A 17383-nucleotide genomic window follows, 5' to 3' on the forward strand; every position below is an offset into this window, starting at 1 on the left:
GGGAAGAACAAACCGAGAGATAAAAATGACCTCTCATGGAAAATTGAGAGGTAAATTCAATCCTAGTTCTCAGACAAGAAAATGTGTTACATCTATCAGAAGAAAACTCATCTCAAGAGTGATTATCCTCAATTAAAGAATCTAGATTTTAACTAGAGACATGGAAATGCTGACATGGTTTCTAAGGGCAGTGACTTTGAAGGGTATGAGAGTGCTAATGTAACGGTTGTCTCCAAGAAATACTAAGTGTTGAATGGGTCAAAGATTCAAGGTGCTCTTTTCACATTTGTCCAAATAGAGATCAATTTCTCGAGTATAAGGAAATTGATGGTGGATTTGTAAGACTTGGGAACAATAGAGCATGTCCACTTATTGGGATTGGATCTGTGAAGTTACAATTAACATGTGGAAATACTCATGAACTGCAAATGTGAGGCATGTTCCTCAAAAAAAGAGGAACCTAATCTTCGTCGCTATGCTGAATATAGCGGGATGCTAGGTCAAGATGGAAGTAGGAACTTTGAAGGTGTTAAGAGGCTTAATGGTACTGATGAAGGGTGTCATGATTAATGGAGTCTTTGTACTTCAAGGAAATACTACCAACAATTTTTCATATGTGGCTTCAAAGAGCATGATTAACTCAACAGTGCTATGGCATAGAAAGCTTGGTCATGTAAGTCTTAAAAGGCTTGGAATTCTTGACAAATAGGGGCTACTTGGAAAGAATATAGTGCCAAACTTAGAATTCCGTGAGTAGTGTGCTTTGGGAAAGTCAACTAGGGTGAAGTTTGGTACTGGTATGCATACTACCAAGGCCATCAAGAATCATCTTTAGAGGAGAATCTAGATATATTTTGTCAATCATTGATTACTTGTAATATACATATTTTCTATGTGTATCGAAATTTATGTATTCTGTGACTTTTAGGTCAAGAATTGATAATTTATGTGAATTTAACACTAGGGAATGAAATTTGTATTACTCTTTTCATTTAAGAAATTTATGCTAACTGGTGCGGAGTTGAAAATTCTAACTGGGTAAAATATTAAAGAATCATAAAATTTATAAAATTCTAACTGGGTAAAATATTAAAGAATCATAAAATTTGTAATTTTATCAAGTATGGAAATTATTATTAGGCTTAAGATGTTTAAATTGATTAATGGAATTTATTTATGAAATACTAAGTGATAAAACCTTAAAAGGGAGAATTTCAGTAAATTTGATATCCGTGTGTGAACCTTTCATGCGTGAATGATTAATTTAGGATAAAATGATTATTAATTTATGTTCGTAATGAAATAAAATCATAATGTAACAATTCTTTTATTGTTACACAAATTTATTTAAGTTATTTAATTTTATAGTATAATTGAGAGTGGAAATTAAGTGGGTAGGTTTAGGGGTTTTTAAGCAAGGGAATTTTTTTTTATTAATATACTAAAAATACAATCTATTAACATAAATAATCATTGACCTTAGATTTGGCCAACTGACAGTGGAGTCATATTCAATGCTGATGCTTGCCACGTGGTGCACAATAAGAACAATAAAGTAAATGAGCATAGAATTTTTTATAGAGGTTCAACCACCTTAGTTAGCGAGTAATGACCTACTCCCCTTTTAGTTGTATTGATACCGAGAGATAATGCTACTCAGATCACTATAGGTGGGATCTGTAGTAGCTCTCTTAAGGTTACAATGTAGGAATCAGAGTTGACAAATATCAGTGGAGAAGAGCAACAGTGGGCGTGTGTGTGTGAGAGAGTGAGATCAGACTTAGAACTTAAGGTTTTGAGCCTCTCACTTATGACTTCAGGCTTATCACTTAGGATTTTAGAGTTTGGTTAAGGCTCTTTATATAGGAGAGCTTAAACCCTTCAATTAGGTAAAATAAATATTTACATATTAAATTAGTAAAATACAAATGACTAAAATGCTTCTTAAAATAGATATTTTCCCTCTATTTTCGTGGGTTGTAAGGCCAAATTCCAAGTCTAGCTTGCTGTCCACGTGTAAAGTTGTGCACCAAAGTCCTGCCAGCCCAATGTTTGGCTGGCCATGCATTTGCATGATGCATGCTGGCCGACCTTGTGCTGTCCAGAAGCTGGCCGACCTATGCTGGCCATAGGGTCGGCCACCCCTCGTTAAGGTAGTTGGTTTGTCATTCGACGTCCTGTTTGAGTGCCAGGACTCCCCGTTGGTTGAAGTGTTGAGTAGATGACTTGACCTTCTTTTTGGCGAGCTTTATTTCCATGTGGTGCTGATATTGGCCATGTATACATGCCACGTTAGGTGGGTGAAAATTAGGATAGCATTTTCCCCCAAGTCCCTATGCTGACGTCTGTGCAGATAGGGACTTTCCAGCTTAGTTGGGAGTGATGTAGCCTTAACTGAGTAAATTTTGCTGCATATTTAGTTTTTGAAATAACAGGTCTTGATTTTCTGATCTCATTTGTTAGAGTAAGTTAACTGTATTGTACTTCTACGTGCTTTTTAGTTGAACATTGCATGGTAAGTAAAGAAGTGGTCCCACATAAGCTATATAAGCCTAATGGAGGGAAAACTCTCTTCACTTTTCACATTTCATTCTCCCACTAGAAAAAGTAATTTTTAAAAGCTCATACTTCTCTCTATAGGTCAAAGCCCCACATTGCTCCATCTCTTGAGATTTTTGCGCCATTTCAATGTTCCAAGCTTCCCACTCTCTTTGCCAAAGGTTTCTTGTAGTGGGTAAGCTTTCTATTCTCACTATTTACTTGATTTAGTTTATTTTTCCTTGATTGCATATATTTTTTTCTTTGCTTTGAATGTCTTACAATTCCCATGTTAGATTGTAATCCTTTTAGTATTTTGATTCTCATGGTAGTCTTAGGATGTATAATGTGTGATTTCTAGATAGAAAAGATCTAATTCTAACCTTCATTGTGATTCTTGGCTCTTTGAGTCACGAAGAACGCGAAGAACACAAAGAACGTATTCGAGTTCTTGAAAAATACATGTTTAGATTTGACATATACCTTGGCCGGCCATGGCAGTCTTGTTTAAGACCTGGCTAGCCTTAGGGGGTTACCCCAAAAGCTGGTCGACCTATGCCTAGAAATAAGATTCCTAGCTGGCCCTTGGCTGGGTCATGGGACCTGACTGGCCCTCTTGAGCTTGGGAACCCTGGTCGGCCAAGGCCAAGATTCCAAGTGGGCAACCAACTTTTCATCCTTTTTTGACCTTGCTAAGGGTCTCGTGACGACCATATAGGCATATACAACTGTGATCTTATGCAAGGTTCCCTTGGGAACTCTGTATAAGACTTGGTAGTGAGTCCATTATAGTCAAGTGCACAACTTAAGACTCACCATTTGTCTAGTAAATATACTTGAGTCGGTACTTTACTGATATACAGCCTTGTACAATGCAATTCACCTGGAAGGTATCCTTGGGTACAATTGACTAGAACTTTGTCTGTAGCTTTGTCAGGTTGCTCACCTCCCCTTGTCTCTTCTATGCATGTGATTTCGAGTGTTGGTCTAGGGAGGTGACAACCACTGTGTTGTAGGTCCCGTCAGCTTTACTTTTGAGAGATAGCATTTAGTTTGTCCCTTGATCCTTTTTGAGTGATTCTGGACTGATAGTAATATACTATGACCAGAACGAAACGGTCATGTCGTAGTGTGCTACCGTATGACCCTCATGTTGCCATGGTGGCAATGATGGGTAGAGTTGGTATTGTAGAGGAGGCCACACAACCCCATGAAGATGGACATTCAAAGGTCGACTGGGTAGAGGTGCCTGAGGTTGACCAAGGGGCTGAGAGTTCTGACACCGAGTCTAAGGTGGAGGAAGTTACGCTTGTTAGGAGGAGGATGTACATGATTTGGGCTATTCTCTCCAACTGCCCTCTGGGTTCATATGATGTCAATGAGCAGTGTAAAGACCGCTTAGTTTAATTTGAAAATTAGCAGATATTTAGGGTTTAATTATGAAAATTATTTATGGATATTTAAATAATTATTTATGTTGTTTTATTTGAATTCTGAATGCATTTTTATGTCATATAGTGAAATTTCATAATTTTGCATTTTCGGTGCCCGACAACATGGAACGCGGTGTATGGCTCAGTAGAATCACAATCTAATATTTTTTTTATAGTGGGACAGTTTATTTAGACATTAGGAATGTCGGGATTAGTCGGGAATTTAGAGTTTTCCCAAATACCCCTTTAGTGCTTTTTAATCCTTTTGTGTGGGAGGGGTAAAATGGTCATTTTGCCCCATAAGCCTTTGTCCTTAGTGGACTTAATTTTTGGTGATTATGTTCTTTAGGTTATGTTTATTTGGCTGAAGTAAATAGGTAATTAAAATCATTTTTTATATCTTATTTTTACAAAATTGGAAAAAATCAAAGAAAAGCAAAATTCTATTTTCTCTCTAGCTCTCTCTCTTTCGACCCTCTTTGAGCAGCTGGTTTTTGGTTATTTTCTCTCCTCTTTCAAGCTGGTTTTAGCAAGGAATTTTGATCTCAAGTTGTTGGTAAGACTCTTGTATTTTTTTCTTATGTTTCTTGAGTTTTAAGGAAAAGATGTTTTGCATGCTTTGAGGTTTTGTTGATATAGTTGCTGTAGTTGTTTGTTGTTGAATTCAGAGACTTAGTGATGAGTTCTTATGTTGATTTATGCATGAATTGGTGTTTATTAGGTTGTTTTATCAAGCTTTAGAGTTTTGAACTCAAGTTTGGCTCATTAGTGGTGAAGTGTTGTTTAGCTTGCTGTGATTGTTGTAGTTGATTGCTGTGGTTTTCAGAGGATTAATTATGCTTATTTGAGTAGATTCAAGCAGGTTTTGATGCATCTTAGTGGGATTTAACCAAGCTTGAGTTTTGAACTCAAAGCTTGGAGCTTTAATGGAAATTTTTGTATTTGTGCATGAAGCTTTGTTTTCTTGCTTTGGATATGTTCTTTGGGGTCTAAATAGCGGGTCTGGAGGTTTTGGTATGATTTGGGGTTGAATTGCATGAGAAATGAATTTTTTAAGGTTTCCTGCACTGAACTGGAATTCCGGTTCAGTATGGCCTGTAGGAACCAGAATTTCGGTTGGTGTCTTGGGTTCCTCCCAGAACCGGAATTCCGGTTGTAGAACCGGTCTACCTGTTGGGAAAAATTTGGGAACCTTAGTTCTTCCCATTTTTGTGTTATTTAGGGTATTGCCATGTTATTTATCGATAGGGAAATTTCTAGTTTCGAGTTTAAGTCCCCAGGAAGTGATTTAGCGTGTCACTTATCAGTGTTGTGATTATTATGATTTAGGAGCCTGTAATTCGCCGAGCAGATCGTTGCACTCAGCTTGACCGGCACACCTGAATTCAGAATTGAGGTAAGATTAGTATAATGTTATGCATATGCTTATACATGTTTAGCGTACATGTCAATTTCCATCAGATTAATATATTAGATATATGTTAGGCATTTTATATAGCCGTTAGATTAGCATATCAGGGCAACAGTGAGGTGTAAATAGAGTTGCACCGAGATGCCAACAGATATATGCTAGGCTATCAGTTAGTATGGATTAACTGCTACCACATCGGTACGACTAGAGTATCGAGTATAGGCTGGATTTGCGGTTAATCATACGTTGTCATGGACGTCCCTGATTCAGTTAGGGTTATGGTCAGGTGTATGGGCGCTTGATTATGACCCGGGATTTAGTATGTTTATTATATTATGCTTTTCTTACTGAGTCTGTCGACTCACAGTGCTATGTTTATGTGTAGGTAAGGGCAAGGCCAAAGCTGAGGAACCGTGAGGACGAGCCGATGAAGATTGTACATGTCGGGGCAGTTAGGCTTGGAGCGTACGATCCTCGGGACGTCAGGGCTTCTGTAGTTAGTCGCTGGGAGACAAATATTTTGTAATGAACAGTAAACATTTTGTAAAGTATTTTGTAAATGGGACCCCAAAGTATTTTGTATGAAATGTTATAAGTATTTAATTAAATGAGTAAAATTTTAATTAATCACGATTTTCATAAACCTCGTTGATTAGCAACGAGCTGCACAGTACATTTAAAATCACGTAAACACGCCTATGCTAGTTAGGGTGTTACAGGCAGCCATTAAATAGGCTAGGCCAGCCCTCGGTGATGGGTCTAGACCATGTCCTGATACAGTCTTCAGAGCCTCAGGTTCTTGATGATGGGTCCTAAGGAGACAGGCGGGTCTCTCCCACATCTGTTATTCGTGATGAGACTTTTGACAAGATACTGACCATTGGACTAGTGAGAGGTCTCCAGTGTGAGATACCCACGAGGGATCAGAGAGCACACCGGCTGGCCCTCGATTGGATGGCGTGGTCAGCGGGCCATATCCAGTAGGGGCAGTGTTGCCATTACACCCATATTTTAGAGATATAGCTGCTTACCTCGGGATGTGCCCAACAAAAATCACCCCAAAAAGTATTAAATTACCTCTCGATGATGTTTGTTCTCTATGCGGAGCTAGGATGGCCACATCCTACTCTGTATGAGATTGGGTATTACTTTAATTTGAAGTCTTCTCTAAAACAGAACCAGACTGGGTACTTATACTTCAGTCAGGTTGATCACTAGTGGTTAGGTGGCACCAACAACACGCCTATGTCGAAAGTTAGTGGATATGCTCAGAACTACTTCATTGTCTGAGATATCCAGGAGATTTGACATCACTGCTTTCAACGAGTGCTGACATACAAGCACTCCATCTCTAATTTTCAGATGAGGGATAGAGCGAACCACATGTTGTCCCTCTCCATAGCGAAGAGGAACATAATAAGGTTGGCCAGTGTAGCCAATTTTTAGAAGCACTCCAAAATTACTTAATTTTTCACAAGGAATTCAAATAAATTATTTTCAGGATGAAAATAAAATTATTTTCATGGAAAAATGTCGTAATTCACATACAATCATCAAAAAATACATAAACCAACATGAACATATCCAAATCAACACAATTAATATATTCATTGCTTTAAATCCATATTTCATGAAAGTAAATCATTACTGTTGCCCCTAATTTTGCCCAATACACGTGGACCAACCAGACAGGGACACGTGGACACGAAGGTTGTAATGACCGCTCTAGTAATGTGGATTAGAAAAGGCAATTAGCACTAATTTTTATTATTTTATTATTATTTGTGAATTAATTTATTTGTGGACCCCAATATTTAGAAATAAATATTAGAGTTATAATTTCTCAATTCCGGAGATTTTATTAAACTCTAGGGGTATTATTTAGCTTATATGTGAAATATGTTAATTTTGTAATTTTTGCTCGGCGACAACGAAAATGCGATGGATGGCTAGATTGATCACATGGGTAAGTTTAGAACCTTATTTCATAGTGGGAAATATTTTAGAGAAAATATTTTATCGGGATTGAGCGGGGTTATGGAATTGACCATTTTACCCCTAGCTTTAGAATTAACCAAGTTTTAACCTTAAGGGTATTTTAGTCTTTTCCTTGGTGGGAGAAGGTGGCAGCCATGGGTGATGACACCTAGCTTATTTTAGTTAAGTAATGAAAAAAAAAGAAAGAAAAGGTTACTTTGAAGAAAAGAAAGCTAAGAAAGAAGGAAAATTGGAAATTTGGATGTTCTTGAACTCCCTCTCTCTCTCTTTCTACTGCGTAACAAGGGTGAAGGATCAGAATTTTCATCTTGTTTTTCTGGGATTAACTAGATTTCAAGGAGAATCAAACTAAGGTAAACCCTAGAATCCTTGTTTATGTGAATTTTCAAGTTTATGTTAGTTTGAATTAATGAAATTGTGATATAGTGGCTGTTAGGTTTAGGTAAGTTTAGGGTTTGAATTTTAGGGTTCTTTTGAGTTGATTTTAACTCCTAGTAGCTGGTTTTACAGTGTGTTGTTGGTTTTATACAAGTCTAAGTTCTAAGAGCAAAGCTTTGTTCATTAATGGCAACTTGAGTTGTGATGGTTTATTCTGAGAATTACTGCCTGGAAATCATTGTGTATGCATTGTATAGGTATACTGGAGAGTTTGGTAAAGTTTGGAGTTGAATTGAATCAAGGGGGATGATTTTTGGTTCCCAAAGAAGAGAAATCGAATTCCCGGCTCGGGTGGTCCGTACCAACCTGGCCGACCGGTTGGTGACCTGAATCCGGGATGCCGTTGGGAACCGGTCACTTGCCGTCGGGGGGAGTTTCCAGAACCCTAGTTTTGGCCAATTTTGAGATATTTAGGATATTGCCATGAGGTTTATCGACAGGAAAACTTTTAGTTTCAAGTTTTAAGCCCCGGAAAGTGATTAGCGAGTCACTCATCTGTATTACTATTATTGTGATTAGGGCATCCATCTAGCACGTGAATTCCGTTCAGGTCGGCCAGCACACTTGAATTTAAAACAGTAAGAACTGTGTATAATGTGTGATATGAATATTCGAATGTATGTATGTGTTAATATATATACATGCTTATTTGTTGTGATTCATACACTACCAACACTTGTACGGTTGTGGTACAGAGTGCATTGGTAAGGTGTATGATGTTTAGAAGTACATCATGGTGTTACCAACACTTGTACGGAAAGGTACGAGGTGTTTGTGGTACAACACTTAACGGTACTCAAGGTGCGGTCCATACCCTACCTACACTAGTACGATGGTATACTGAGTGCATGTGGTACATGGTACATGGTCGTATCCTAGTTAGAACGTTCATACTCATCTGTTAAGCTCTGTAAATAGGTGTATGGGCGCCTATTTACAGTGCCTTAAATTATATGGTGTGTTATATGCATTTCTTACTGAGTCTGTCGACTCACAGTTTCTACTTCCATGTGTAGGTAAAGGAAAGGCGAAGGCTGAACAGGAATGAACCTGAGCTCGGGTGAGATTGTACATGTCAAGCAGCGCGACCTGGAGTGTTCGGTCTCGAGACATCTGGGAGTTATATTTTGAAAGTCGCTGTGCGACCTGTGAATTATGTATTTTGAAATGTAAAGTTTCAAAAGTAAATTTTACGAAGTTTGAAATCGGGATCCCGGGATTTGTAAATATTATATTATATTACAAAGTTTAATATTTAAAGAAAAAGTTTTAATTTGACACGTTTTTCGAGAAATTTCTTTGATTAGCAAAGATTGCACAATGATTAAAAAAGCACTGTAGCGTGCCTTAGCATTAGGGCGTTACAAAGGTGTTAACACTCAAATTAATAGCTAAGTCTTTATAAAGGCTGGCATTATCCCGGGGGTGCCTCCCGGAGAAGGCATACGAGGTTTTCTATGCTCCCGGAGATCAAGGTGGCATCAAAGCATCTCCGGGAGATGTCAGGCTTCCTCTGAGCAGTCATCTCGCATTTAATGCCGCATGGAAGGAGGCGTGTTGGAACTGCCACACGCAATAAAGTCTGACGACACAACCCCCACTCTGCACCTACGAGACTATGACCACTAGAGTCTAACGACAGCTACTTAGTGAAGAGTCACATCAGTCAAAAGGGAATAAGGACAACCCACATAAAATCCCTACAGCACCTAGGGATTTGACCATGCATTACCCATGGTATATTCATTGGGAATACACAACTTTACTGATAGTTACAGAAATACATGTACTATAATTCTGGGAATCACCCCACAAAAACACTATAAATACCCCCTCAAAGCTCATTAATGGGGGTCGAGAATTTTGGGTTGCATAAGTGCAAGAAGAGTAAATACTCACCAAGAACATTCTCTGTATTAAATACGCTCATATATATACAGACTCGTGGACTAAGGCTCATTAACGCCCCAACCACGTAAAAATCCTCCTCTTAATTTCTTACAGCTCTTTTAATTCTTATTATTTTATTGATTGCCGAAAACCTCGGTCAACAATTACCATGACTCTAAGTCCAGTTGTTAGGAATATTTTACTAGGATCTAGATTTACTAAAAAGTATGTTGAATTAACATCCTAAATATGAATATCTCTAAAACAATAAAATTAAACACATAAGAATTTAGAAAACCTTACATTGGTTGTAGCATAATAATATGACTCATTCTGCTTAGATCTCTAACCCTTGTTCCTTTTTGTCACAGAGTATTATCAAGATCTGAACCTGGATCTCTTTCTCTCCTTCAGGTTCGGTTACCATCGTCTTCTGCACTATGATTGAGTACTTGACTTGCTATGTGTGGGCATGACACTCTATCACTATGGACGAATTTGATTGAATAATAATGAAGGAGGGTTCGAATCACTATACAAGGTGTCTCTCATCTACTAGTTGTCTGACAGAGTTAGAAACTAGATTTGGCAGATTGAAAAGTCTTAGATGAGATGAGAGCATCGTGTTCCTTTTATAGTGTTTCAACTAGGGCTTAGGGTTGAATTATATGGATTAAAAAAAAAATAAAATATTGGGCAAAAATCACTAGAATGACCAACCATTTAATGGACCACTTTCTAGTTACAATTTTGCCACTTTATTTCAACCAGTTATTCTTCTTTCAATAATACAACATACTTTCCAATTCAATCCTATAAATGCCAAAACTATTTATTTAATAATTATAATTAATTATCAAATAAAATTACCGTTTATATTATTTACTAATTAGACCATACAAAGTCTCTTAATTAATAAATAGACCTCAAAATTTATTTTCTTCACAATTAAGCCATTGCTTAGTGAAAATTCATAAATAAGACATAGTCTAATTTTAGAATTAAAATTGATTAATTAAAATCAATTGACTGAGTCTGCAAGAAGTCTCAACTAGTGAGGGGACCATGGACCTATATAACCGAGCTTCCAATAAGTATAACTAGAATTTACAAACTAAATTCTCTAACTTATTAATTTCTCCTTGCACTACTATAGATTCGGAATTGAATTACACTTTAAATTATATAGAACACTCTACATGTACCAAGATATAGATACATTATGATTATCCATTGTTAGAATCCTAATAGTCAAAGATTCTCTATAGATGATCTACACTGAATAGGAACAAATTTACTGTTCTACTCTTCAATGTATTTTATCCTTAAAATACTTAGCTACCTATAAATGATATTTCAGTAAACTAATATAATTACTAAAATGAGATCTCAATCATTTATCTCTATTTAGCCAAGCTCGAAGGAAATTATTGTTTCACTTCTTAATACTTATAGAAGCTACAAATTCCATATCTATGATTAGCGCTCCTACTCAATTAAATTACCATGTTTCCAAGATGTAAGTATCTGCCAGAACTATTAGTTAGCTTTCACAAACAACTTGAAGAACACAAATAATACAACTAAGCTAAACCTAACTATATCAGGATTAAGATCCATATACCTAAGATCAACCATTGATTTTGACTTAGAAATATATAACGATAAGTTTATGATATCTTATCCAAGTTCAATATTGGTCCAATCTAATGTATACTCCATACATCCGACACTGGTAAACTTTGCCGATGCCTTGGAAATGACATAACACTTATCCAAGGTATAAGTATACCTTATCGTCGATTATCATGTCAGTCTAAATCAAGTGAACTGACAAATCATCTGAATTAAACTTTTGAATATATCATGATTATATTCCACTGTGCTAACGACAAAATAATTATGAACAAATTTATATATTTTGGACTTAATAGAATTTATACATTAAATATAATCATGTGAACCATGCAATATAAAACGATTTCTGATCTTTTTATTAATTAGTAAATCTGATTATATTGAAATGAGTTTTATTTAGGGTAGACAACCAAACAAAATATCATGCCCTATTCTATTTATGCTTTGTTAAATCTCGGGCCACTAAAAGAAACAGGAATAGTCATTCAATTGACTAATCGATCTAATGTCTATCCTCAGGGAGTAGTGGAAGATGTTCTCGTTAAGGTGAAAAACTTAGTTTTTTCGACTAATGTTTATGTTCTAGACATGGAAGATGACTCTATTCCATGCACTACACTGGTGTTATTGGGTAGCCATTTATGTGTACGACGAGTATGAAATTAGATGTTAAGTTAGGAACATAAACAATGGAATTTGATAGTGATCAATTACATTTCAATGTATTTAATATGATAATCAAACATCAACACCAAATGTATTGTCAAGATTGAGCTAGCGACGTTAAATTAAGCACAATTATAAATTAATTTTATTTTGTAGCTTTAATCATTCCAATTTTTATTTTTGATTTAGTTTAGATTTGGGTAAATTCTAGTTTTTAGTTTTTTATTGGAACCGTGAAAAATGTTAAAAAATTGAAAAAATGAGTTAGATAAAAAGCTTCAAGAGGCCTCACCGCGTTGAGCTCATACCTTGGTTGCAGTGAGAGCCTCCAATTTTTGGTAGGGTCACAACGCTGCGGCCAACCTTTCTCTTCACTACAGCCACTGCCCGAGCGCCCAAGCCTAACTTAATTCCTACCTAGGGGAAACAAACCCAAAAAAAATTTAAACTCTTACTTTCACGATTTCAAACCCCTCCAAAGAAAGAGCAAAAACAATTCTAATCTCTCAAAATCATATATATTTTTTTTGGGGTTCTTACGAAAATACTAAACTTTGAACAAAAAATTTACAATTTTTTCGTCACACAAAATTTTTTATATATAAAAATAATGTCTTTTTATAAAACAACCATAAAATAACAAAACCGAACAATTAAAACAACAATAAAAAAAATTAAAAAACAACAGTAAGAAAAGTAAAAACTTTATCATTTACTTTTAAAAAAAATTCCGCCACACAATAAAAAATAAAAAATAAAAGTAAAAAAAATAAAAAATGTGAGCATATGGTATAAAAATCTCTTTCTTCTATGTGATCTTTCTTCACCAAACAAACAAAACCCCGATTTGACCCACAATAATCAACTCAAACTCAGAAAATATTCTAACCCCGATCAGTTCAAAACCCCAAATCCGTACAAGCTGAAACACAATCTCTTCTCCGAATCTCAGAAAAAAATTCAAACACAAATCACTATACTGCTCCAAAACGAACAACAATGGCACTCAACTTGGGTCACTCTCAGACTTGATTTATACGACACCATTGTCTATAGCGTGTTTTCATGAACCAAACTCTGTAAGTTAATTCCTTTGCCTTTGTCTTGGGTGATTGACTATTTCAACATATAACATACGGTTGGTTTGAAAAAAAAAAAGGTTTTATGAAATCTGACAATGGTGAATTACATTTGAACTATTAAGTGTGTGTGGTCGGGTTTTGTAGTTTTGGGTGTTCTGAGACGATTCTGAGACTACTACCACTGATTTTTTGCTTTTTTTTTGATTTATCGGGGCTGATTGTTTGAAATTGGAGTTAGAAATTGATATTTTGAGTTTCGCACACAAGATGTTTGTTAAATGTCTAAATGAAATTTCAGCATTGTTTTTTGAGATTTGATTGGTTTAATTGCTTTGTTAACAGGACTAAGGATTGCTAAATTGAATGTGTGTCTTAGAGTCTATTATGGTGATAAATGATAGTTGATATTGAAGAGTTTTTGTTTGTGTATTTGATTATGTATTTTTGTTAATGGATTCTTGGATTTGTGGCTTAATTTAGAAGAATTTCAATGCTTTTCCTATGAAGAGAGGAGGCTGGAGGAAATTAATGCTCCTTTGCTTTAGCTAATCTGTTGCAGAGGTACTCTCTCATTCCTCATTTCTCCCGTTCTCTCTCTCTCTCTGATCGACGGCATTGGATGCCCCATGACATCGGGGACGAACTCCGGGCTTGGGATGTTCTTTCTCTGTTCTTTGTTTTCATCTCAGTTCTCTATCATTCTATATTTACAGGGGAAAGGGGACGGGGACTGAAAACCAACAGCGCAGGTATTTTTTTATTTTACTCCATTCAACATATTTGTTTACTGCTTTACTCTAGGAGATTGTAAACCTTGTTAAGATTTTTAGTATTTCTTAGTCAATTGTCTTGTGGTCATATTTGGTTATGTTCAACTTTTTGTCATCTAGAAGAATACTGTATCTTTCTGTTTCTTTGAGAATTCTCAACTTTCTTTTCCACATTATTCTTCTGGAATGGTGTGAGTTCACTGAGTTGTGATGTAGATTTGAGGATTAAGAATTTCCAGTTAATGAGATAGAATGAGAAATAAGGCATGTGTAGGTCAGTTTCTATGAACAAGATTAAGCCCACACACTAGTTTCCTTTACTGTTAGCCTTCACTCCACATTCTGTTCAGGTCCAGCCGGGCGGACAGCAACTCTGTCAACAATGGAAGAGGATTATCTCTCATCAAACGCTAACAATGGTGGAAATCCTTCTGATGCTTTAGAACAAGCCCGCCAAAGGAAACATGCCGCCATGCTCGAGCGCCTTGCAAATCGTCAACACACTCGTAGATCAGCAGAGTCCGATGACTCCTCCACCTCTCCTGCTTTCGAGTCCACTTCTTCCTTCCTTACTCGCTTTTCTGATTCCAAACGGTCCATTGAGGCCCAAATTGCGCAATCCCGACTCACCCCGATGCCCGAGACAACTCAGCTCAAACCCCAACTTGACGCCATTTCAGCCTCTATCTCCAGTCTTGAAAAGCTTGTCGCCGAGAATTCATACTTTTTGCCTTCTTATGAGGTTCGGTCATCCCTAAAAGCAGTTTCCGATTTGAAACAGAGTCTCGAGAGTTTGAGCGCTGATCTAGTTCCCAAAAAGAAATTCTCTTTCAAGAACAAAGCTCCAAAGAAAGATCCTGCTCTTGATTCAAATAGAGAGAAGAAAGAGACTGAAATTGTAAAACCAGAGAAAATGTCCTACACGGTTCCGGATTCGCCAGGATTTCGAAACAAGACTAGAGAGGTCTTGGTGATGAAATTCAGTGGTTCTGAGATTGGTGAGTTCACAATTTCGGACCTTGATTCGTGCGAGGTGAGATTGATAGGTTGTGTTAGGGCATTATTTGTTCACAGACTTCGGAATTGTCGAGTCTATGGTGGTCCTGTTATGAATTCAATTCTGTTTGAGCAAGTTGAGGGGTGTGTTTTCGTAATGGCATCTCATCAGATTCGAATTCATCATGCCAAAGCCACTGATTTTTATCTCAGAGTCAGAAGCAGGCCCATAATCGAGGACAGTAGTGGTGTGAGGTTTGCGCCATACTGTTTGAGCTATGAAGGGATTCATAAAGATCTTCAGGAAGCCAGCCTTGCTGAAGAGACTGGAAATTGGGCCAATGTGGATGATTTTCGGTGGTTAAGAGCAGTTCAGTCTCCCAATTGGTCGATTTTGCCAGAGAATGAAAGAATTGGTTTAATCAACATTTCAAATTCAAATTTGGATACCAGATCTGAAGAAATTTAGATTGTTGAAATCTTCCAAATTTAATCGCTCCACATTTTGTGTTCCTTATGAGTGCTTCATTGGGTTATGACTTATGAGAGTTCAGGTAACAAACATTCCTTGCTGTATTTAGTGGAGACCATATTCATCATTTAGATAGTTGGGTTTTTTCCGTTATATTTGGTTGATTATTGTTAATGAGAATGATATAAAATACTAAGTTTAATTTTTGGCCGTAATAATACTTTAAGTTATAATTTTAGAATTTCTGTAAGTACCTTATTACAAAGTGTTAAAAAATTACTTCATAACAATTCTTGATTGGTCCAGCTTATTAAATTTTTATTTTTTATTTTAAAAAAGAATTAGTTTAAATGTACCAATAAGAAAATGATACGTAAATAACACTTAGGTATTATTACCACAAAAAATTAAAATTTAGTATTTATTTGCAACTAGGAGTTAAACTTAAGTATTTATGCTATGAATTACTCTTTAATATATAAGAATCCATGAGGGTGCCTTTGTAATCATTGTCCTGAGATGAGATGAGGATACATATGGTTCACATAAGTTTCAAGAGAAAGTGAAAAGGAAAAGAAACTGTTTTACCTCTTTCTGTTATTAAATAACTTATTTTCAAGAATGCTCAAGGATTGTCTAAAGAAATTGAGATGTGTTAAATTATTGTTATTGCAGAAAGACTAGGAAATCCTATGCTATATTTCCTCTTCTTTTGGTATTAATATATTATTAAGTGCTTCCAATTTTCCCTCAGGTTTCAGTATTTTGCTTCTGATAAATTGAACCGATTCCTCTGAAGTCTGAACCCAAGGAGTTCTTCAACTCCAAGCTAATTTTCTTGGGACATTTATTTAATTGCTTATCGATTGATAATTTATAAGATAGAGGGGCCTGTATTATATTGTGTTGTATCCTGTTATATGTTATAAAAATATGGTATACAATATAGGCAATGGATTGGATTTTGATCCCTTTTTGTAAAAGATGGAATCTAATCCCATTATCTGCAAATTTTGTTTTAATGTATTATGATCAAAGTTTAATATACTAGAAATTTAGTTTGATGCACTATGGATACCCAAATGAGATATACATACAATATAACTCAATGTTGTAGCATATTTATATATATACAGCTAGAGTTTAATTGTACAAAAATGGAGGAGATGATGTCGTTTAGTGAACTGAGAAAAATTAAATTTAATTGTTAGAATGCCAAATCTTATACACTGAGCAAATCTTGTCAATAACAAGAAACTGAGCATCAATATAGGCAGATGAAGACACAACAAGCAAATCACGTTAAATATAAGAAGGAACCTTTTTGTTATTTTATTTATTTTTATTACTTTTACATGTTTATTTATAAAATAAAACTAAAAAAAAAAAAATAAAGGAATATTATGTCTAATGATTTTTAACAAGACCCAGTTTGGTATTGTTCTCAAATCAGATATTCTATATATTCTCTGATCCATTTCATCTCTCTCCATCTGGATCTTGCTAGGCTGTCCATACAACAACAATCGTATTTTAGGTGTTGATAAAAAAAAGAAAAAAAGAAAAAAAGAAAAAAACAATCATATTTTAGGTGATTAGAAGATCTTGACCATTGTTTAGCACATTCACACTGACTTTGACTTCACCTTAATTTGTGTCACCTATTCATTTCAATAAACAACTATACAAGTACAGCTGATTTGTTTGAAAAATTAAAATAAAACCATTATGGTTTTGTTTGGGGTCAATATTTAATAACTAAATTATAGTTTTAATTTCTCAAAAGAAAGAAAAGCAGAACTTTTTTCTTCTGAAAAGCCAATTTAAAGTATCAATATTTTATACAAAGGTCATGTGAGAAATCTGCATTTGGTTTTAATTTGTAAAAGTGATTCCGCTTTCAGCAATTTCAAGTATTGGTTTTGTCATTTTGTTTTGTTATTTCCATATTATCCAAACCAAGAGTTCTACAATGAATTCTGTGAAAACTCTTTTCTATTCATAAAAAGTAACTTTTGTTACAAAAAGGGATCTCCTTTATATGATAGATA

At 35.7% G+C, this 17383-nt stretch overlaps 1 protein-coding gene across 6 annotated transcripts; it reads left to right on the forward strand.

Annotated features, from left to right (window-relative positions):
* Positions 1-12777: 12777 nt before the first annotated feature.
* On the forward strand, positions 12778-16400 carry LOC115714203 (tubulin-folding cofactor C). 6 transcript variants are annotated; one of them, XR_009687417.1, is made up of 4 exons: positions 12778-13091; positions 13575-13655; positions 13808-13843; positions 16087-16400. XR_009687417.1 is itself a non-coding variant. In XM_030642787.2 (4 exons), exon 4 carries the CDS (start codon positions 14247-14249, stop codon positions 15327-15329), a length of 1083 nt encoding a protein of 360 aa, XP_030498647.2. In that variant the 5' UTR covers positions 12807-13091; positions 13575-13655; positions 13808-13843; positions 14215-14246; the 3' UTR covers positions 15330-15622. The 6 variants fall into 6 exon arrangements, 4 of the variants coding, with proteins under 4 accessions (XP_030498646.2, XP_030498647.2, XP_030498648.2 ...); XR_004011030.2 differs by adding an exon at positions 14215-15414 and having other exon boundaries at positions 12801-13091; positions 13575-13843; XM_030642787.2 differs by lacking the exon at positions 16087-16400 and adding an exon at positions 14215-15622 and having other exon boundaries at positions 12807-13091.
* Positions 16401-17383: the final 983 nt, after the last annotated feature.

Source organism: Cannabis sativa, chromosome 4, assembly GCF_029168945.1.
Source record: "Cannabis sativa cultivar Pink pepper isolate KNU-18-1 chromosome 4, ASM2916894v1, whole genome shotgun sequence".
Classification (NCBI taxonomy): domain Eukaryota; kingdom Viridiplantae; phylum Streptophyta; class Magnoliopsida; order Rosales; family Cannabaceae; genus Cannabis; species Cannabis sativa.